Source organism: Gadus macrocephalus, chromosome 12, assembly GCF_031168955.1.
Source record: "Gadus macrocephalus chromosome 12, ASM3116895v1".
In the NCBI taxonomy this organism is placed as follows: domain Eukaryota; kingdom Metazoa; phylum Chordata; class Actinopteri; order Gadiformes; family Gadidae; genus Gadus; species Gadus macrocephalus.
This window is the reverse complement of record NC_082393.1, coordinates 1,635,059-1,658,347: the sequence shown is the minus strand read 5'-3', so window position 1 is coordinate 1,658,347 and position 23,289 is coordinate 1,635,059. Positions and strand designations below refer to the sequence as shown.

Genomic DNA, 23,289 nt, shown 5'->3' with positions numbered 1-23,289 from the left:
CACTGGTTACCTCTACAGTCACCTGGTACTAAACCCTACAGGGGACAGACCTGCACTGGTTACCTCTACAGTCACCCAGTACTAAACCCTACAGGGGACAGACCTGCACTGGTTACCTCTACAGTCACCTGGTACTAAACCCTACAGGGGACAGACCTGCACTGGTTACCTCTACAGTCACCCGGTACTAAACCCTACAGGGGACAGACCTGCACTGGTTACCTCTACAGTCACCTGGTACTAAACCCTACAGGGGACAGACCTGCACTGGTTACCTCTACAGTCACCCGGTACTAAACCCTACAGGGGACAGACCTGCACTGGTTACCTCTACAGTCACCCGGTACTAAACCCTACAGGGGACAGACCTGCACTGGTTACCTCTAGTCACCCGGTACTAAACCCTACAGGGGACAGACCTGCACTGGTTACCTCTACAGTACAACCAAACTAGACCCTGCAGTGGATCGTTGGTCAAGAGCCCAACTGTCATGTTTTTGTCAGCGTCACACAGGCTACGTTTGTATTTTGAGTCATACAAAAATCTGTGAGTTCACAGAAATGAAGTGCTGGCACTCCTAACCCCCGCCCCCCCCGGTTATTTTGAAGCGACAGCAGCTGTGACTCCTCATCAGCGAGGAGCGAGAAACACAGACCCCCACACTGGAGGCCGGAAACCCCCCCGCCCGGCAGCACGGTCCTGGACGTAGATCCGGTCTCCCCTGGCGGCGGAGGGATACAGGAACATTTCTGTATCATTTATAGAAGCAGAAACATCAACGCTTGGCAAATGACAGGGCTGTGTACTAAATATAGCCCCGCCAGCCAGATAAACGTTAATCTGTAATCACGGTTGTTTCTACGCCTCCAAGGCCTTGAAGGAGGAGAAGGGGGAGTGCTTCGGGGAGCGGGGGAACTAGCCCAGACTAGCGAGGAACCGGAGCCAAGGCGATGTTGAACAGGTCCCGTTTAATGTGTGAAGAAGATTCATTCAGAGAGCGGCTGGGAGCCAGCGACCCACACAGGCCCGCAGCGACCTCAGCGCTCATCCCAGGGACGGGGGTTAGCAGTCTCTCGTGTTTCACAGTGATGGTTCCTGTTCCACGTGTTCACCGATGACAGAACGCCGTCCGGGTCGTGGGTCCGGTCCGGTCGAAGGTTCTGGTTCTGGGTTCCGGTTCCGTTGACAAAACGTACGAAACCGGACAAAATGGCGGAATTCACAAATCTGAAATGATGGCAAACCAGCAAATAAAAACAATATATATATATATAATATAAAATTAAAATAAAAAACGTCAAATAGCTTCTGATCAAACACCAATACGAGTACATCGACCACGCCAACCAATGACCCGTGTCGTGAGTTCATCTTGAAGACCAGGCCGTGTGACGTGACCTACAGAGGTCGGAGGTCATCATCAGGGGTCTGTGGCACATGGTGTTTTTACTTCTTTTTTTTTTTTACCGTGTCGTCCGGAAGAAAAAAATAATGAAAATGTAATAAGCGGCAACATCCGTAGAGCATTGTTAGGGGTCGCCATGGAAACGTCCGTGTGAAGAAGCTCCTCGTACCGAAAGACTGTTGTGGAGAACAGGAATATATACAAATAATACCATGGAGCGCCCCCTGCTGGCCCCCCCCCCCCACTGGTCTGCCCCTCCCCCCTACTGCCCCCCCCCCACTGGTTCGCCCCTCCCCCCTACTGCCCCCCCCCCACTGGTTCGCCCCCTCCCCCCCCGGGCCACTGGGAGGCACTCTACAAAGCTCCACCCCAGCGTGTAGAATACTGTCTGTAAGGTTGGGGGTTCGAGCCCGTACATGGTAGCATGCTGGCAGGGGGGGGGGGGGGGAACCCCCAGCGCCTTTAAAGCTTGTGGAAGATATAAAAAAAGCACGTAACAATTCTGTAAAAATGTAAAACCGCTATACTATAATAAAAAAAAAACTTTACAAATCCAACCGTAACAGATGCTGCTTTCTTGTTTTGTATAATATATATAAAACTAATTCAACGTTTGGTGTAATTAGTTTATATACATAGTTCTATAAAAAGGCACGATTTCAGCCCCTTCACAAGATGAGGGCTCTCAGGGGGAGGGACTATAGAAAGCATCCTGGTTGTTCTCAGGGGCGGGACTATAGAAAGCGACCTGGTTGTTCTCAGGGGCGGGACTATAGAAAGCGATCTGGTTGTTCTCAGGGGCGGGACTATAGAAAGCGGCCTGGTGGTTCTCAGGGGGCAGGACTATAGAAAGCATCCTGGTTGGTTCTCAGGGGCGGGACTATAGAAAGCATCCTGGTTGGTTCTCAGGGGCGGGACTATAGACAGCGTCCTGGTGGTTCTCAGGGGGCGGGACTATAGAAAGCATCCTGGTTGTTTCTCAGGGGGCGGGGCTGTAAACAGCGTCCTGGTTGGTTCTCAGGGGGCTGGACTATAGACAGCGTCCGGCCAGTTCTCGGGGGCGGGACTATAGACAACGGGGGGGCGGGTCACACGTAGGCGCCCAGGGCGGCGTGGAACTCGGTCAGGCACTGGACCAGCTGCTGGAACTTGGGCCGCTCCTCCGGGTCCAGCGCCCAGCAGCACGCCATCACCGCAAACCTGCAGGGAGCACAGCGGCCAATCAGAACGGAGCGGGGAGTACAGCGGCCAATCAGAACACAGCATCCAAGACAACACTAACCAGAACACAGCACGCAACACAACCAATAAGAACACAGCCCACAGCACTGCAACCAATCAGAACAAAGAACCAAACCCCAACATCCAATGAGAATACAGAACCAGACCCTAGAAACCAATGAGAATACAACGGGGAACAGAACAACCAATCAAAAACGAAGAACCAGAGATCAACAGCAACCAATCAAAACATGGTAGGTAACAGAACAACGCAGGCAACCAATCAGAGAACAGAACCACAACAACCCTTAAATATACAGAGCCTGCAGGAGCCAACCGCAACACAGAAAACAGAGCCGCCAGGCGGAGCAGAAGCCGAGCCAGAGCACCACCCCCCAGCCGGGCAGAGAGGAAGCTGATCCCATCAACACCTATTCTTGCCAAAGGTCAAACCGCAGGAACAGCGTGGGATTTTGTGCTGGACTGATTCAAGTTTTCATTTGGTTTGTTTGTGGAGGGAGGAACCGGCCCAACAATCAATTACTACTCTGTTGTTTGGGAGACGCCAGCCTCTCGTTCGCTGGAAACACACTCGTCACCTGAAAACAGAACCTGTGAAAACTGAACTCATACGCTCACCTGCCAACACTACCGTCCCACGGTGAACTGCAGGGCGGGGTCGTACCGTCACCGAGTCTACAGATTTTCTGGGTCTGATTCTTGTCGTTTTATTATTTCTAACACTGTCCTGTACTTTCTGCTGTGTCGGTAAGAAAACCCTTAACTGAACCTAGTAACTTTAAGACTAAATCCGTTGTAAACACACTCATGTAGCACTGGAATGTGCTGCGTGCTTGTTCTGTGCCCTACTGTACTCTGAAGTGTTTGAGTAGTAGAAACCCGAGTAATGGGAACAAGAAGACCAAGACGTCCCCCTGCAGTGCCTACATAACGACTCTAAACATCCCTGTGAGAGCACAATCTGAGGGGATATTAATGAGAGTAAGAAACAGACGAAAGCATGGCCCATTAAATATTAAACCATCAAACGGCTTCTGTTCGAAGCATATCGTGGTGCTAGAGAGAGAACATACACCAGCCCAACACACTCCGTGGCCGACTGCATTCTAGGAAGTTCCAGAAAATTCCTGGGAACACCTTCGGAAAAACGTTTGCCTTCTTTAGATCGGCATATTCCAGACAATGATCGGATCTGCATTTGTGAAGTTAGCGATTAGGGCTGGGCGATATGACGATATATATGGTGTGAGGATATAAAAATGTCCATCGTTTCATATTATGCATATTCATATTATATCGTCTTGTTCCAAATTACACTCTTTACGGTAATATTTTTATTTATTTGGACGACGCTTTACATTCTTCCACACGGCACATGAAGGCAACACAAACAAACATGGAGGAGGGTGAACGGGACAATTCTGAACAGGAGAAGGACTCCGACAACCAGCTAAGACAAAGTGAGCTCGTACCTAAAAGAGGGGCTACTCTATCGCATGGACGTGGTTTGGGTTTGAAAAGTCGGACACAGACCAGAAAATGTACTCTGTAAAGTATGCCGCAAACCGGTCCCCTCACCAGACTCAAACAACCTATTTTACCACCAACGAAAGAATCACGACAAACAGTACGGAGAGAGTCTACGGATGAAATCCAAAGTACAGTCGTTGAGTGCTCAAAACTTGCTTGTTATTTTCTATTGTGAGCCTTATTTTGCTGCATTGGTTTGAACTTGAAAGTGTTCCATGTTCACATTTCGTATTTTATATACCAATATTTATGTTAGGCCGGTATTCATTTTTGTTTGCCGCTACAATACAGTTATATTGTTAAAGACTATTGGTATGGTTGGTTTTAATATTGTTGAAAACCAACCAAAAAAGTGTTTTATATTTACCTTTTTAGATACATTCATATTTTTTTTTACATGCATAATTTGCACAAAAGTTCTAAATAAAAGGAGAAAAATAATTATGAGTAAGTTATCTTTATTTGTAGAGTATATAATTAAAAATGTAATACGAAATAGGCCTTTCCATGTGGTCATTTTATATAAACAATTTATTCATCGAATTTACAGAAAATGTGCTATATCGTGATATATATCGTTATCGGGATATGAATGACCTATATCGGGATATGATATTTTGGCGATATCGCCCAGCCCTTTTACCGTGTTTTGTTCGTCAAGTTCACGATGTTCGTAGACAATGTTTTTAAAGTTAAGGATATTCGCAAACCATGTTAGTAAAGTGTATTATGTTAATAAAGTATATTGTTTGTAAAGTTCACGATGTTTGTAAAGTTCACGATGTTCGTAAAGTTCAGGATGGTCGTAAAGTTCAGGATGTTGGTAAAGTTCACGATGTTGGTAAAGTTCACGATGTTGGTAAAGTTCACGATGTTGGTAAAGTTCACGATGTTGGTAAAGTTCACGATGTTGGTAAAGTGGTAGCGTTGAAGGCTATGAGGGACGGTGAGGTGACTTACAGCTCGTCAGGGCAGTTGATTGGCTGAGCTATCCTGTAGCCGTCCTTCAGGTAGGCCGACATCTCAAAGGGGTCGATGTCCACGTAGGGCGTCTGGCCCAGGGTCATCAGCTCCCACAGCGTCACGCCAAACGCCCACTGAGGAAACACGACGAAATGAGTGAGTGAACAACACGCATCGACACAACACACAGTGAACACACAATGACACAACAGAGTGAATACGCATCCGGCTCAATGCATTAACAACACGGGAGGAGTGAGCATCACATTACTTTGGCATTACATAACGCTAGTCATTGACAGGAGACACAAGTCTGACTAGTTACAAAAGGAAGCAAAGACCTCTGAGTCAGACTGCCAGATAAGGGAGTGAGATGCAATCATTCCCCGAAAGTACTAACATGTGATCTCCAAGCTCACAATTAGGATGGAAAAATTTAGCAAACGTAACTATAACTGAGGAACAAAAAGTTTTCCAGGGAAATATTGGCAATATGCACTTTAGATATTAAGCATTCTTACCAAATGTTTTGATAAGGAGGTCGGGAGGGCTAACAAGGTACCGGTGCAATCAGCCCTTGAGCCAGGCACACTGGTTACTTGGATGCCAACATTTTCCATCGACAACAGATAACGAGCCATCTACATGATGAATTACACTTTTATGAAAGAGACTACAATCTGGTCCTTTTGTGAAAAATAAACCAAATTAAGTGGCATTTCCTCCCAGGGCATCACTAGTCATTTCACCATCACCATCATATCACATGCGCTCATTAATCCACCTGGTCTAGCCCCACTAGGAGACCAGAAGGCCCCAAATTGAAGTTTAGAACCCTCGCCCGACCAATCAGATCGGGCCAACGGCCGACTCCTGTAAACAAAGTTCCCCACCGTGACGCCAGGGTCCCCCAAACAACAACACACACTGCCTTTAAAGGACATGTGGGGACTTCAGGAGCACAGAGAGAGAGAGAGAGAGAGAGAGACAGAGAGAGCGAGAGACTATAGTGATGAATGGGCAGTGCGTAGCGTGAACTCCATTCATGGAGGCGGCGTTGCCAGCGCTGCCCGTGTGCGGGCGGCCTGGAGAGTGTCTCGCGGAGATCCCCCACGCCACCGGAGCCCCCCCAAGGGGGCAGGGGGGGGGCTCCTACAGTACCCTGGAAGGGCTAGGGCCCTCAGCTGTTGTATATGTCTGGCTCCGCTTTCCCCCCAGTGTGTGAGTAAAGCTAATTGCCAAAGCGTCACAGCGATATGTATATACAGCAGTAAATTGTTTTATCGCTGGGATGTCTTTACTGTAAGTGAATGTGTGCGTTGACCTGGCCAGGAAAAGGGCGGTGGTGTGTGTGTGTGTGTGTGTGTGTCTATTTATACACAGGGCGTATTTTATCAACTGTTATCATCATCTTATTATCTAGATCAGTGTTTCCCAAACCTTTTTTTTTTAAATTACAAACCATCGTGACCCAATTCACAATAGGCCTTATCTATAAAATCGTGAGAAGAACACATTTGTGCATAAATGAACATCCCTGAACGTTTTTACTGCCAATTCCACATCCCATTATATATGAACTTTAACCAGCCATTTCGAAGAGATAAATCACAACTTTGTTTTATGCACTTGTTATTGAAAACATAATACACATATTAAATACTTTATAAATCAGACCAAATAAATAAATGTAGGCAGAGTTAACATCACCTTGTTTTGGCCATCTCATTATTATTATTTCCTCTAATCAGTAAAAACAAAACACAACGTACGTTAGCCTTTCAACTAGATTCAATGTTAAAAGTAAAATTCTCAGAACAACAAACATTCAGTACTATCAAAAACATGATTCTTGTTGAAAGTTTTTTTAAATGCTAATGTGTAAAAAAATAACATATATTCTTTTTTTATTTACATTTATTTTGCGACCCAATTGAAATGGTGGTCTTGACCCAGTCCTTGGCAAAGACTGATCTAGATGATGATAGTCTATTTAGGATCGTTTTTGGCAGTCTATTCATACACGGAGCGTATTTTATCAACTGTTATCATCATCTCATCATCTAGAACTGAGGCCTCATGCTTTTGTAATGCGGTGGAGGTTCACACTAAACCACAACCGAAGGAGGGACCGGAACCTTCTCCTCGGGACAGTGGCAGCTGACGGGTGTCATCAGCGTCATGTGACCTGTGGTTAAGATGTCACGGCCCGGCTGATGAGCGCATCAGTCGTCAGGTTCCTGTAGGAGCTGAAGTTCCTGTTCAGGCAGACCTTTGAAAGGTCATTGTTCTCACTTTTGCATTTTATTTGTCGATGCATCAACCAACTGGTTTGATCTCATTTTATATTTACATTTTACATCTAGGAGATTTGCCGACGCTTTTATCCAAAGCGACTTACAACCGTTCATACACGCATTCACACCCCGACGGTTGAGTCGACCACGCAGGGCGACAGCCAGCTCGTCAGGAGCAGTCAGGGTGAGGCGTCTCGCTCAGGGACACCTCGGCTAGGAGGAGCCGGGGATCGAACCAGCAACCTTCCGGTTACCAGACAACCCGCTCTACCTCCTGAGCTACTGCCGCCCTAAAAATCATTTCACCTCAGTGATTTGACAGCTGGATTGGGGACCACTAAGTGGACCAATCAGGAGACAGGGAGATGGATAGAAATAATCATCCTCGAGAAGGATGACCCTTAACCCCTACCTGCTCCTTAATGACATGACGTGACCTCACTTTGGATAAAATAGTCTGATAAATGAACAAACTACGGTGTCCACAATGCAAGGCGACAGCCGGCATTCATATATACATGACGTAACCTTTAATAACACAGTTTACACAGTGCTTCGCCAGGCAGAACGACGGAACCACAGCCACCCCCAGAGTGAACCCCCGGCTGCCTCGGCGTCTCACCACGTCGCTGGCGCTGGAGAAGTCGTGGTTGAGCAGACTCTCCAGCGCCATCCAGCGGACCGGTCGGTTCTCGTTGTCCCCCAGGCAGTGGTAGTCCATGGGGAACAGGTCCCGGGACAGGGCGTTGTCCGTGATCTTCACCTGCATGTTGTCATCGATGCTGGGGGAGACAGGGGAGGGAGGGGAGGGAGGGAGGGGAGGGAGGGCGTTATGCGTCGTGAGGAGGAAGGGCCACACGCGACAGAAGAATAGGTGCTGCAAGATTTAAGAGCTGGAATCTGAGTCATTAGTTGGAAGTTTCCTAGCCATCCGTCAGCCATTAGCGATGGAAACGTCTGTTCTGCTTGACTGTCAGCCTGCCTCTGTAAGAGACCATGAGAATGGATACCACCACATCTCCTGGGTCATTTCTGACCAATCAGGACAGCTCTCATTCATCTAAGGAAAAGCTCTTGTTGAAAAAATTGCAGAATACAATGTGCAGAAGATCCGATCATACAGATGAACCGAAAACAGACATCGCCCCTCCGTGGTTCACCAGGAGGATCCTGATGTGTGGGTTCAGAGGTGCAGGTCACCTCACCCCGGGGACTAGAGACCCCTACGTACCCACGTGGCGATGCAGCACCTGAATGCTGGTTAGGCCTTAAGCCACAGCGCTATACGCTGTGGTGAGCCCTGGCGATACAGCTTGAGCCAAGCACAAAATGAGCGCATTCAGCTGCAAATTTGAGTTTATTTTCTGTTCCAGGCCACAGTAATGGAAGACGTTGCACTAATAGTAATGGAGCTAACTCCGTGTTTAAGGGTGTGTGTGTGTGTTTGTCTGCGTGTGTGTGTGTGTGGGTCCACCAGGTTTAGTTCTATTCAGAATCTCTGTCGGCACTTGCAGCCCTCATTTTGAAGCTATTCCAACTTAAATTGTCTGCTTTGACGCACGGCCTTAGTGGAAGGTGAAACCACCAGCGAGACCCAACGCTTTTAAAACGGTGTGGAGCTGAGAGACGTCTGAGGTGGGAGAGGGAGAGCGGGGGGGAGCCCCGGCACTCACACACAGTTCCTGGCAGCCAGGTCTTTGTGGATGACCTCTCGACGGGCCAGGTAGCTCATCCCACACGCCACCTGGATCACCATGTAGACCAGGTCCTGTTGAGAAACCGCCTGGGGGAGAGACAGAGACAGACAGACAGACACAGAGAGACACAGAGACAGGTTAGAAGGCTTATTTAAAAAACAGTGTAGCTCAAAACCCTCATCAAAGTCAGACAGGTGTTTTTCCACCAGGGCAGAGCGTGTGTGCAGGAGACGTGTGCAGGAGACGTCGGCCTCTGGCGACAGCAGCAGCAACAGGTCGTTTGCGCGGCGGTTTCCTGTCGCTCCAGCGCGTTTCCCTCCTAAAGGAACGCGGCCGGAGTACGAACCCTGGAAGACGGAGCCGTCAATCCTCACGGGGAGGCGGCGCCAACCACAACAACAAAGTGCTGAGCAGAGAGATAAGCGTGTGAGGCGCAAGCCCCTTGTTTTCATTCATTCTGTGCAGCGGGACGACATGTACGAGTCAGAACTGAGGTCGAAGGTGACCAGAGTTTTAGGTGCGTTACGGTGCAAATTGTTTTCCACTAGCCTCAACGCTCTGAGTCAGAGGAAATCTATTACACAAGACCGACGCTCAGGTATGACTGACGCACACACGCTCTCACAACGCACGCACACTTAAACTCTCATACGCACACGAACTCAGTCACACTCAACACAAACCTCTCGCACACACCAGCGCACAGCTCTCACACACTCTTGTTGTTGTGTAGTGCTTGGGGCGGGGCCAGAGGAGGTCATGTTCAGCTGTCAGCGTGACGAGGTCCAGGCTGAACAACAAGAGGAGCAGGAGATGGGAGGAGGGCCCTGGGGGCCTCTCTGAACCTTCCATCGTCCCCGGCGTGAGAGCCGTGCCCCCTGACGCCTCACTGAATCCTCTTTCTAAGCACAGAAGCTTGACACACACACACACACACACACACACACACACACACACACACACACACACACACACACACACACACACACACACACACACACACACACACACACACACACACACACACACACCCACACACACACACCCACACCCACACACCCACACCCACACACCCTCCCCCTTATGCCTTTGTTTAGTAGGTGTGGCGTTCTGTGTACATGTACCGTTCTTATGCAACACCGTGGCCGGTGATTTATGAGGTGTTCTGTGTGCCCGCCTCTTCTCTGACACGGCGTCTAGTACAGCCAATGCCCGTCGTCCTAATCCCCAAAATCAGTCAGGTGAAAAGCTCAACCGATATCAGCATACAAAGGCGGGGCGCTGTGTGTGTCTGTGAGCTACGCAGGAGGCGGAGCTGTGGCGAGAAGGTTCCTCAGGCCATCCTAGAGAGGAGGTTCATCGATCGCAGTGAGGAGGTGAGGAGGTGCATGGATCGATCGCGGTGGGGAGGTGAGGAGGTTCATGAAGCGATCGCAGTGAGGAGGTGAGGAGGTGCATGGATCGATCGCAGTGAGGAGGTGAGGAGGTGCATGGATCGATCGCGGTGGGGAGGTGAGGAGGTTCATGAAGCGATCGAAGTGAGGAGGTTCATGGATCGATCGCGGTGGGGAGGTGAGGAGGTTCATGAAGCGATCGCAGTGAGGAGGTGAGGAGGTTCATGGATCGATCGCGGTGGGGAGGTGAGGAGGTTCATGAAGCGATCGCAGTGAGGAGGTGAGGAGGTTCATGGATCGATCACGTGAGGAGGTGAGTAGGTGAGAAGGTTCCTGTGGTGAGGAGGTTCTTGAAGCCATCCTGGGATTGAGGTACTTGAAGCGACTGTGGTGAGGAGGTTCTTGAGATCAGCCATGTGAAGGTACTTCTTGGGGAGGACTGGCCGTGATATCAGGCGTTCAGCCACGACCACCAGATGTTCAGTTTCAGAACTTCTGCCAAACGCTAATGCTAGTCTTTATGTCTTCAAAAAAACACCCCCCATGCCAACACACGTGCACTCCCATGCCAGAACTCTCACACCCTGCTCACTGACACTTGAAGGTATGAATGAGTGTCCGTCAGTGTCTCCATGAGCCAGAAAAAACATTGAGAAAAGTGCACGAATGAGTGGGTGGGTGATTGTTTATCGGTCTCCAGAAGACATGTGGAGGAGTTTATGAGCGAATGAATAAATGAACAAGCGTCGGAATCTTCAGATTCCAAGACCACGATGAGAGTGAGCGAAAGAACGAATGAGTGATTTGAGTTAGTGCAAGGGTGATTGTTTTATCAGTCTCCCAGGAGACATGTGAGGAGTTAATGAGTTAGAGTATCGGCATCCTCCGAATCCAAGACCACAATGGGACCTTTGTGAAAGAATGAATTAATGAGCGAGTGAGAGGGTGATGTTCACCAGACTCCAGGTGTTAGGAGATGGAGGAGAGGAGCGAGGAGTTTCACCTCAGACTCAAACAGAGCACTGATTGTTGCTAGCGGAGACAAGCTTCGTCTTGCGACGGGAAGCTGCCTCTTTCAAACAAACACCTTCTCAGAGCACCTCTCATCTGTGGGCCCTATTGTACGCGTCTGCGTATGTCTCCTGGCAGGAGGACGGGTTTTATATCAAGCGCGCCATGCCAAACACACGCAAGACACCCCGAGGGAAGCGAAAATAGCTGAGCCATTGTGTTCTACCGCACATCAAACCCCCCCCCCCCCCCCCCGCCCAGAGCCTGTCGTCTGCCTTCACACAGCACATAATAACAAGGCAAACCCGCAGATTATTGGTCAATTGGGGCCAATTGTCAACATGCCTGCAACCATTTCTGCAGGAGTCTGAACAGGGAGACGGTGATTACGCAACAATGATCCAGCTAATGTGTTGAAGGGTCTGGACCTAATGTCCCGCCGCGAGGTCAATGAGAAGGATACTGTCAGGTTGGGCTGTTGATTGAGGAGATGAGAAGCCAAGCCTCAAAAAGGTGTTTGTGTGTTCTATATAGGGCAGCTATAATTTACAACATGAGCTACCAGTACACTGAAAGTAACATTCTGATACTGCTTATTAAGTGCTATTTTAACATTTTATAAAGAAGGTAAACAAGCTTGATCCTTATAAGCTTTATGCTCATAAACTAAAGAAAAATAATATTTGCCTGAGAAGAAAAGAGAAGGCAAGCATTGCAGATAAAGTGAAAAGCTAAGAGATAGCGGTAGCTCACCTGGGATTCGTTTGCATCGACGATATCTTACACTGGCGCTATACTCGGCAGCGCTACAATAGCTGGAGGTCGCGTCCAGCTGAGCAGTGCAGAAGCTATATGCTAAGAAGCTAACTAGCGGGAGCTCACCTGGGGGTTGTTAGCCTCCGCTAGCTTGCACTGGCGCAGGAAGAGCTTGAGGTTTCCCCAGGCCATGAAGGGCAGTAGCACCATGGGCGACTCCCCGTCCTCCGTGCACACCTGGCTGATGGGCAACAGATTCCTGGAGGAAACACAAAACAGATGGAAATAAAGGCATTATATACGAGGTCTTCATATTTCACCACTTCACCAGGAGAGAGAGTGAGGGCCGACACTTCACCAGGAGAGAGACAGTGAGGGCCGACACTTCACCAGGAGAGACAGTGAGGGCCGACACTTCACCAGGAGAGAGACAGTGAGGGCTGACACTTCACCAGGAGAGAGAGTGAGGGCCGACACTTCACCAGGAGAGAGAGTGAGGGCCGACACTTCACCAGGAGAGCAACAGTGAGGGCCGACACTTCACCAGGAGAGAGAGTGAGGGCCGACACTTCACCAGGAGAGCGACAGTGAGGGCCGACACTTCACCAGGAGAGCGACAGTGAGGGCCGACACTTCACCAGGAGAGAGACAGTGAGGGCTGACACTTCACCAGGAGAGAGACAGTGAGGGCCGACACTTCACCAGGAGAGAGACAGTGAGGGCCGACACTTCGTCAGGAGAGACAGTGAGGGCTGACACTTCGTCAGGAGAGACAGTGAGGGCTGACACTTCGTCAGGAGAGACAGTGAGGACTGACACTTCGTCAGGAGAGACAGTGAGGGCTGACACTTCACCAGGAGAGACAGTGAGGGCCGACACTTCACCAGGAGTTCGCAAGGAAAGAGGAACCGTTGGTCTGTTTGTGAAGGTGCAGTTTTTCCACCGACGGTTCAGCGGGCACAAACTGTTGTGACTCCGCTCAGCGACGGAGCTCAGACTGGATTCCAGAGAGGTGTGAGACGGGGAAAGTGGTGATGGGAAGGCTGCGATGGTGGTGGTGCAGGGAATGGGGAAGTGGTGCTGGTGGTGCTGGGAAGGGTGTTTGTTTTGAGACACTGACCGCTGCCAGAAAGGGGAAAGAGGAAGGGACTGAGGCTCCGCCCCTGGTCTCTGCTCCGGGATGCGGTGAGTCACCTGTTGGCAGCTCGTCACCAAAACCAGCCGGGGTCGTGACCTCTTGCCGACAGAACTTGCCGCTCCAAATCACCTCAATAACACGATCTCACCGACCTCCCGTGCCACATACGTGGAAAATGAATTTCCACGTTTAAACCTCGACAGATGATTCCGGGAGTCATTAACTCTATTTCCCAGAAGTGACAGGGTGGTATGTTCCACCCATCACCGTCTGCTGCTGTACGGGTCTCCTAGCACCTCCATGAGCACACATTCACAGTCTGAGAGCATTCCATAGAAGGGGTGATTACCCCGTCTTGACTTGGGACAGGGTAGCTGTAGGGTTCAGCCTAAGAGGAGGTAGCGTGCTCCAGGAGGTACACCCAGCTCCCGTCTGGAACGATTAGCTAGGCATGCCTGTTACGCAAGCTCAACCTCTGTTGTATGAGAGTTATTTCACCCATCGCGGCTTATTTTGCACTTCTATGTGACTTAACGTCTACTAACCCACCAGGAGATACGCTGAGGTGAGGGGCCTCCCAAAATGCCTTTGCGCGCCCAGGACACTGTGTTAAACTCTGCATCTTCTATACAAAACACTCAGAGCCCACAAGGTGACACACCTGGGCAGGCGAGTTACCTGGCCAGGTGAGGTACATGGGCAGGTGAAGTACCTGGCCAGGTGAGGTACATGGGCAGCTGAAGTACATGGTCAGGTGAGGTACATGGACAGGTGAGATACACGGCCAGGTGAGGTACATTGGTATGGGAGATACCTGGCCAGGTGAGGTATCTGGTCAGGTGAAGTACCTGGCCAGGTGAGGTACATGGACAGGTGAGGTACCTGGCCAGGTGAGGTACATGGCCAGGTGAGGTACCTGGCCAGGTGAGGTACCTGGCCAGGTGAGGTACCTGGCCAGGTGAGGTACCTGGGCGTCCTGACTCACCTGTGGTGGAGCCCCCGCAGCTTGCAGCTCTCTGTCAGCATCATGGTGACCTGGACCTCTGACGCATTATCTAGACCCCAGGTAGAAAACAGAGAGAGGTTACACACACACACACACACACACGTCAGCTAACAAAGGAGCACATGGTGAAACACTCATACACACACAATGCTCCAGCCCAACACACACACACACCAACCCTGACATCCAGGCTGCAGACGTCACTCGCACCGAAACCACCACCACAAAAGTAAGGTTACACACCCAAACTGCCACAACACTCCGGAAAACACACTACCAGAACACTCCTCAGGTTACGAACTAAGTACACACCAACCCACAGAGGAAGAAAGAAAATGTGTAATGGTTCAGTTGGTGTCAAAGCCGCCACGCAGCTTTCCATAGAAGTAAGCCATTACACACACACACACACACACACACACACACGGGGTGGGGGGGGGTAGGGCCCGGGAGGTCCTGGTTCTTAATCTGAGGCCGCAGTCTGGCCGCATCTGGCTCACCTAGCATGCCACGGGACCAACCATTGTTGCTCTAACAGGAAGTGTGTGGGGGGGGGGGGGGGGGGGTCTCAGCCTGGCATGAGGCTGCCGCCTACCGCGCCCTGGCGCCGGGGGGGGGGGGGCAGAGGTCAGCCGTCATGGCAACCCGATGAAAGGTAAGAACAATGTCGCTGGGAGACCCGCCCCTACCGGGAACCCTTGAGCCTTCTTTACTTGGCCTCGGGCCGACGCCGCGGAGAAGGGCTTGTGAATCGGGCTCCACTCTCGGACAGCGGTGTGTGTCCTGAAAGACCGCCACCGACGCGTTTGTCAAGAACTGTCCTCTCTGAATTTTAAACGGTCACGATTTACGAAGTCCTTGCAAGTTGGAGTCGGAGCGCATCTCTTCTCTCCTCCCCCCCCCCCCGGCGCCAGGGCGCGGTAGGCGGCAGCCTCATGCCAGGCTGAGACCCCCCCCACACACCGTGGAGTCCGAGGGCAAGCAGGGCTCCAGAAACATCTGCAGTGTCAGAGAGAGGGGTGGCTGTGGGGGTCATCAGTGTCACCTCATGTACACACCTATTGTAAGTCGTACGCTCCTGGCCCTTAAAAGTAGTACTTGGCATCGTGTAGCGTATTATCCTGGCTATCCGTGTTGTATACGGGGAAGGGGCTAACCTAGCGATTGTTAGTGCTTGGCACTTGGTTCTAGGAACATCCTTAAGGCGCCTCCACACCGCCGCGCGGCAACTCGCCGCCTCCGTTCATTTCAATGAGGGAAGAGCGGAGGGGAGGCGCTTACAGAAGCGCCTGTTGACCGGGAAGCGGTTGCCGCCCACGTGAACGTGCACAGATTTTGCCCTACCGCTCCGCTTTCCCCGTGTGGAAACTTTCGGCGGCGGCAACAGCAGCTGCAGCAGCCGCTTTTGAAAAGGCCTGGCCCTTCACACCGCCGCGCTGAACCCTCCGGCAGCGAGGCGGTGATCAGGGCGGTGTGCAAGCGCCTTTACTGTAACCACAGCGAGGGATCGTCGTTTCTCTTTCTTTTGACCCATGTGGGTTAAATCCCTCCGCCTGCAGATCGACTTTGATCAGAGCTGCCAGCGTGTCTCTGGTACGCCCGTGTTAGAATACCACGGGGCCCGTCACGGTGCAAAGGTAGCGCGGGGTTCCCCTCCCTGCCAGCCGGGTGCTGAGGGCAGGACCCATGCCAACAAAGGCTGATTGCTAATAAATCAAGATAGGTAAAACGCTTAATGTGATACAAAACGGTATCTGTGTACTGTAATCTAACCCTGCAGACAGGGGGTTGAACTTGAAAAAACAAACCACAAATCATCCATCCACATCCTTGAATGATGTATAAACACATCTCAGAGCTGGCTCCAGGAGCAGCAAAGGGAAATTCTCTGGCGAGCTCAGAGCTCTTGTGAGAGTGTGGAGAGAGGGAGGGAGAGGGAGGTAGCGAGAGGGGCAGAGAGGGAGAGAGGCAAAGAGAGGGGGAGAGAGGGAGAGAAAAGCATAGGGTGGGAGAGAGAGGGAGGGAGAAATGCAGAGACCGAGAGAAGAAGAGAAAGGGAGAAAGGCCCTAAGAGGGAAAGAGAGGGAGGGAGGCAGAGATGGAGAGAGTGAGGGAGGGAGAGCAAGAGCATACCTTTCACTGTCTTCACAAAGACCTGCTTCTCTTTGGTGGGGTCCTTCTCGTCCAGGAGGAGGCCGTGGAAGATTCGTCCAAACGTGCCTGAGGCGGAGGAGCGAGAGCCGGAGGTTATTTAGGAGCAGGACGAGCAGCCAGACCCAAATGTCAGTGATGTTCACCGGAGCCACGTCTGGGTCTTATGCTAATGTGGCTGGGCGAGGTCTACGGCTCTCAGAGCCCGCTCCATGGCGGCCAGACCTGTCACCGCAGAGCGCCAGACCCGGAGTGACGACCTGGAACACTGAAGAACGTCCTGAACCTTCCCCGGGTTCAAGGGCTCAGTAGCTGGTCGCTGGTCACGTCTTTACCTTGTCAGTACCCCTGACGTACCTGGTAATTCCCGTTACCCTGCGTCCGCGAGCATAACTAGTCAACTACCTATCACAACATAGACCCCTACGTACCTAGTCCTAGCCCTCTATCATACCTGGTCGGTATCCCTTCACAATACTAGTCAACTCCCCTAACATACTTTGTCATAACCCCTTCACAATACTAGTCAACTCCCCAAACACATCTTGTCAACACCCTACATAAACCTGGTCCTAACCCCTCCACAACACTAGTCATAACCCCTAACCTACCTTGTCAACATGTTGAATAGGTATGTTAACCAGTCAACACCGCTAGTCATAACCCCTAACCAGTGTTGGGAACGTTACTTTAAAAAAGTAATTAGTTATAGTTACTCACTACTTGTTCCAAAAAGTAACTGAGTTAGTAACTGAATTACTCTATAATAAAAGTAACTAGTTACCAGGGAAAGTAACTATTTGCGTTACTTTAAAAAAAAAGAAAGTTGCTATATGTGAAAGATTTGGATTTTTCTGAGCAGTTTTCACTTGGCCTTAATGTGTTAAATGGTTGAACTGCCCATTCAAGGCCCTGATATGCTTCCAACTGAGGCCCTGTCCACACTAACCCGGGTAAATCTACAAATGCATCAATATTCATCCTTTTTAGTCCTTCCGTCCAAACTAAAACAGAGAATTCCGACACTGAAAACGATCGCTGAGGTGGATGAATGTGAAAACGATGGGTTTGCGTTGTAGTGTGGACAGACGGAGGCTTTCAGAAACGATGACGTTCGATTGCCATGACACTGCCACAAGCTTGCGCTATAGACCGAGAAGCTCATCAAAAGAATGGCAGGTGAAATGCAAATGAGGATCTCTCTGTACATTGTACTAATTTATCTCCAGAAACAACTCGACATATTGAGTCAAACATATTCGTTGCTCCAACGCCGGAGGCGAGCGCTGTACTTAATGTTCTTAAGTGATGGTAAAAAAAAATAAAAAGACGACAGTTCAAACCGTAGCCTACTTGGAGCGGCGTTTGATTAACCAGACCGGGTCGAAAATGATTAACCAGCTGATCAACTGTAAATATCATCTGATCGTGCGCCTGTAATCTTAACAGAGGCGTGGCGGAGTAACGTAACCATGACAACAACTGTTTATCAAAATGATTTCAGTGTGGAACGTGGATGCAAAATATTCTGAAAACGATATGAAAACGATAGTGTGGACGGTGATCATTTTCATTGTGGAAGGGGCCTGGATTTCAATTTGCATGGTTGCAAAGGCTGGGGAACATCTTCCAGATACTACAGAAAATTCCAACTTTTCATCGGATTGGTCCGGACCCGCCATTTCTGCTGCTTCATCGAATCGGTTTGGTGTGTGCGTTTGCGTGTGTGTGGCGCGCGTGTCCTGGCTTGTGTGTAAAAACACTGGCTCCGATTGGCTACCATGAAACATGACTCTGCCTTAGCCAATCATAATCGCTTATCTCGTTGTTAAGCCACCCGATCTCCTCACTTGCAGTTTGTGTTTGGAGCCAGGGGGGCGTTCGGATTACGCAGTTTATTCAATCAATTCATAGTAACGCACTGCATTTTTCGTACAGTAACGGTAACGGCGTTGTAACGACGGAATTAGTAATTAGTTAGATTACCCCGTTACTGAAAAAATAACGTTATTCCCAACACTGCCCCTAACCTATCTCATCAACATGTTGACTGGGTACGTTCACTAATCCACACCGCTAGTCATAACCTCTAACATACCTCGTTACCATTTAGTTGGGTAATTTAACTAGTCCACAACACTAGTCACAACCCCAAAACATAGTGAGTCACCTTCCCTCACGTACACTCATATAATTAGTCCCGTCTTGTATTCATCTCCGCTGTGTTGATGTTTTGATTCGAGCACAAAGGCAGATTTCCCCAGAGCGAGGAAGGTGTGTGGAGACGCATCTCGGCTCTGCTGGGAACCCAGGAGCTCACAGCAGAGCTCAACTGCCCTTTGTCTAAACCGCCGTCAAGTTGATTCAGGGACCGCAGGGGAATTAACGATCCGCTCGCGGTGAGACGCCATTAAGCAAAATAAACTATCAACGTAAACTCTCAAAAGAAAAAAAGAGAAAGAACAGGCCGCTGAACGCGGGCCCCGTGTTGAGACACGCGCCCAGGAATGGCTGCTCCACTGCCTCCGTCCTGAGCGGTGCGGAGACGAGCTGCCCGGACACGCCCGCACCCCACCGCACGAGAACATCCAGCTCCCCAACGCACACCCGCTCCTCTCCCTCCTCCTCCTTCACCTCCTCTCCCTCCTCCTCCTTCTCCTTTCCCTCCTCCTCCCCCCTCCTCCTTTCCCTCCTCCTCCTTCTCCACCTCCTCTCCCTCCTCCTCCTCCTTCTCCTCTCCCTCCTCTCCCTCCTCAGCCTCCTCCTCTCCCTCCTCACCCTCCTCCTCTCCCTCTCCCTCACCCTCCTCCTCCACCTCCTCTCCCTAGTCACCCTCCACCTCCTCCCCCTCCTCCTCTCCCTCTCCCTCCTCCTCCCCCTCCTCCTCTCCCTCCCCCACCTCCTCTCCCTCCTCCTCCTCCTCTCCCTCCCCCTCCTCCTCCTCCTCTCCCTCCCCCTCCTCCTCTCCCTCCTCCTCGTCACCCTCCTCCTCCTCCCCCTCCTCCTCCTCTCCCTAGTCACCCTCCTCCTCCTCCCCCTCCTCCTCCTCCACCTCCTCTCCCTCCTCCACCTCTCCCTCCTCCTCCTCCTCCCCTTCCTCTCCCTCCTCCTCCTCCTCCCTCCTCCTCCTCCTCCTCCCCTTTCCTCTCCCTCCTCCTCCTCCTCCTCCCCCTCCTCGTCACCCTCCTCCTCCTCCCCCTCCTCCCCACACTCCTCCTCTCCTCCTCCTCCCCCTCCTCCCCACACTCCTCCTCTCCCCCACCCCCCCCTCCTCCTCCTCGCTGTCACCGGAGCCCGTCGGGGGTTCTGAGTGGCAGAACGAGGTGTGTGGACTACAGGCAGGTGGCTCGCTGACGCAACAACCGAACGTCACTGACGGACGGCCCGGCCGGAGTTACAACACGCAGGTGTTTGCGTGCGTTCCGGGAACTGCTTTCTACGCTTACCTATATCGGCCGTGTTTCCGATTGAGTTAGTGCTGTTGCGCTGTCAGTAAGTCGTTGCACTAGCATTTTGTCTATACTCGCGTGGTAAGATCAAAAGATGATTTATGATATGATGACATAAATATATCAAAGCTTCAGCGAGTCTGGACTGCAGCGGAGAGTTCCCAGCCTGATGCAGACAATATAAAACAATAAATGATTATTGCACACTTCAGTTTTATGATATGATCCGATTTCCTTTGTCTGATTTATGCGGATTCCAGACGATGACCCTGGTCTATTACTTTATTGAGTTATGAACATTGTTAAAGTATTTGGTCTTTCTACATGATCATCCCTGCTGTTGTTGGAAAGGAAAGCTAGACTGAAAAGATTACATGTTTTTGTAACTCCAAATGCACCTGGTGTATAAACAACATTGGTTCAAGGTTCACCCCATCACACTCAAAAGCTAATTAATGAGTAGAAACAATCTGGTTTCCTCACGGCTGACGGGAACAACACGGTGGAAAGCGCCTTCTGTTCGGATACCTCTGCTATTATGGTTGGCAGCGGCTCAACGTCTACACGCGGCTGTTGTGTGGCTGTGCTGTGTCATCTGGGCTGTTGTGAAATGCACTGCATAATCGCATGCGTGCGTGTTTTTTTTTTGAGAAGGTGTGTGTGTGTGCGTGTGTTTTTTTTTGAGAAGGTGTGTGTGTGTGTGTGTGTTTTTTTTTGAGAAGGTGTGTGTGTGTGTGGTGTGTGTGTGTGTGTGCATTGATTGTGGCGGCGTATATGTGTTCATACAATGGCATGACTGTGTTTGTACACGAGCGTGACTGTGTTTATGAGCGTGACTGTGTGTGCTTACGAGCATGACTGTGTGTGTACATGTGTGCGTTTGTACTTTAGCGTGGGTGTGTACGAGCGTGTGTGCGTGTTTGTCAATGAGCGTGACTGTGTGAACGATTGTGCGCGTGCGAACGTGTGTATGTGCAAGCATGTGTGTGCGTGCACGCATGCGCATATACGCGTGCGCATGCGTGTGTGCGTTTGCGCGTGCGACTGCGTATGAGTGAGTGTTTCCAGGGTTACCTTCGTGCAGGACGTCCCGCAGTGTGACCCCTCTCCCGGGAGATGGCGATGTCCTTGACCTTGGCCTTGGCCTCCATCAAGGTCACGCTGCGGAGGTCGTTCTTCTCGATGCGCAGCGACGGGTAGCCTGCACACACACACACACACATCTGACGTTAACACAACCACCAGGAGGAACCGCACAAACACAGACACATCAGGAAGAACCACACGCACACTAGTAGGAACCAAACACACATTAGGAGGAACCACACACACACTAGTAGGAACCAAACACACATCTGGAGTTACCACACATCTGGAGTTACCACACACATCTGAAGTTACCACAAACACATCAGGAGGAACCACACACACACATCTGGAGGAACCACACACTAGGGCTGTCACTTTTTCCAAAAATGAAATTCGAACGAATTTCGAATGTCCATAATTAATTCGAATACATTCGAATACATTCGAGACCCCCCCCCCCCCCCCCCATAGAACACGACACGATTTATTGTGGAAATCACGTATACCTACTGAATTCATAACAGCACAGGATAAAAACACATCTTTGATAACACATTTGTAAAACACAACAAGAGGAAGCTCCGACACACAAGTGCGGCTGTCTTTTACACATTAACAATAACTGCTCGGGAGCGCGATATGCGGAGCGCATGTCGTCCATGGCACGCAGCGTCGCAGCCTATATAAACGAACAATCTGTGAGGCCGACCTCCAACACGGCATGCTGCTCGTTTTATTCCTTACGGAAAGAAAATTACAAGTAGTCTCGCAGCTCTCCGTTACCGTTGCAGCTGCTTCTGTCAGCCGTGCTGTATAAGTCCCCCAAACAGGCTGCCCATCGCGCCCAGCGCAGCAGCGGACTTTTCTCCCTGTCGTGTGCGACGATCAGTGTCGGTCTCCGTTTCAGTGAGCTCGTGTGAGAGGCTTTCAGTCACGAGACGTTTCTGTGCAGGGGAAAGGTGGACTAACCGGGAGAAGCGGGGATCCAGGAGGGCCGCTTTATTGAGGAGAAGCCACTCGCCGCTCTCTTCTTTATAGCGCATTTTTACAGTTCGAATGGAGAATTACACTTCGAATTCGAATTTTTCACCCCACCTTCGAACGAATATTCGAACTTCGAATAAAAAGTGACAGCCCTACCACACACACACACACATCTGGAGGAACCACACACATCAGGAGTTACCACAAACACATGAGGAGGAACCAACCACACACACACATCTGGAGGAAACACACACATCTGGGGGAACACACACACATGAGGAGGAACCACACACACACACACACACACATCAGGAGGAACCACACACACATCAGGAGGAACCACACACATCAGGAGGAACCACACACACACACACACGTCTGCCAACACGATTTTCCCGCCACTAATCGATGTCGTCTGGTGACCCCTGGTTAATGATGATGTTCAAAGGAACATTGACGTGACACCCCTCAACTAGAAGCTCACGGCCCCCCCAGCAGGAGGGGACCACCATCCTGGAGGAGAGGGGCCCGTAACCATCGGCGGTGACGTAGAGACCCCCAGCGTGGCTGAACACTGAGGTTTACACCGGCCTGGCACCGAACGGGCCGTGACGCACCGGCCGCGGGGATGCCCCCTGCTGTGAGCGAGCGAGTGTGTCAGGCACGGAGCTCCATCACACACACACACACACACACACACACACACACACACACACACACACACACACACACACACACACACACACACACACACACACACACACACACACACACACACACACACACACACACACACACACACACACACACACACACACGGCGGGCCTCCAGCCTGTAAACACACACACACAGCCTCTGTACACAAGCTGCCAGAGAAGAGCGATAGCTCTGGCACGCAGGCTGGCTGGGAGGTTGGTCTGACGTTTGGCGGTGGAAGAGGCAGGAGGTTCCCCAGCGGTGGAGTACAGGGCTTTAACATAGGGGGAGGCGTGGCCGTTAAACAAGAAGCCTTGAAGGCTAGCGTCACTGTTCATCACTGCTGCACAGGATTCTCTTCAGACCAATCTCAGGGATATTTGTTCAACCGTTTGTTCTTTCGTTCCGTTTTTTTTTTTTATACGATAAATCGACTTCTCTGAAAGGAGAAACAAACAAACCTGCAATGTAATTCTT

The 23,289-nt window shown here is 50.7% G+C and overlaps 1 protein-coding gene across 1 annotated transcript in view; it reads right to left on the bottom strand.

Annotated features, from left to right (window-relative positions):
- Window positions 1–949: 949 nt before the first annotated feature.
- ryk (receptor like tyrosine kinase) overlaps window positions 950–23,289 on the bottom strand; it is a 40,819-nt gene continuing 18,479 nt past the window's right edge. Inside the window, 10 exon segments of the mRNA XM_060067500.1 lie at window positions 950–1,650; window positions 1,722–2,606; window positions 5,139–5,275; window positions 8,061–8,220; window positions 9,112–9,221; window positions 12,423–12,555; window positions 14,420–14,489; window positions 16,574–16,660; window positions 21,115–21,142; window positions 21,144–21,263. Of these exon segments, the coding sequence (XP_059923483.1) occupies window positions 2,495–2,606; window positions 5,139–5,275; window positions 8,061–8,220; window positions 9,112–9,221; window positions 12,423–12,555; window positions 14,420–14,489; window positions 16,574–16,660; window positions 21,115–21,142; window positions 21,144–21,263 (957 nt within the window). The 3' untranslated portion in view covers window positions 950–1,650; window positions 1,722–2,494.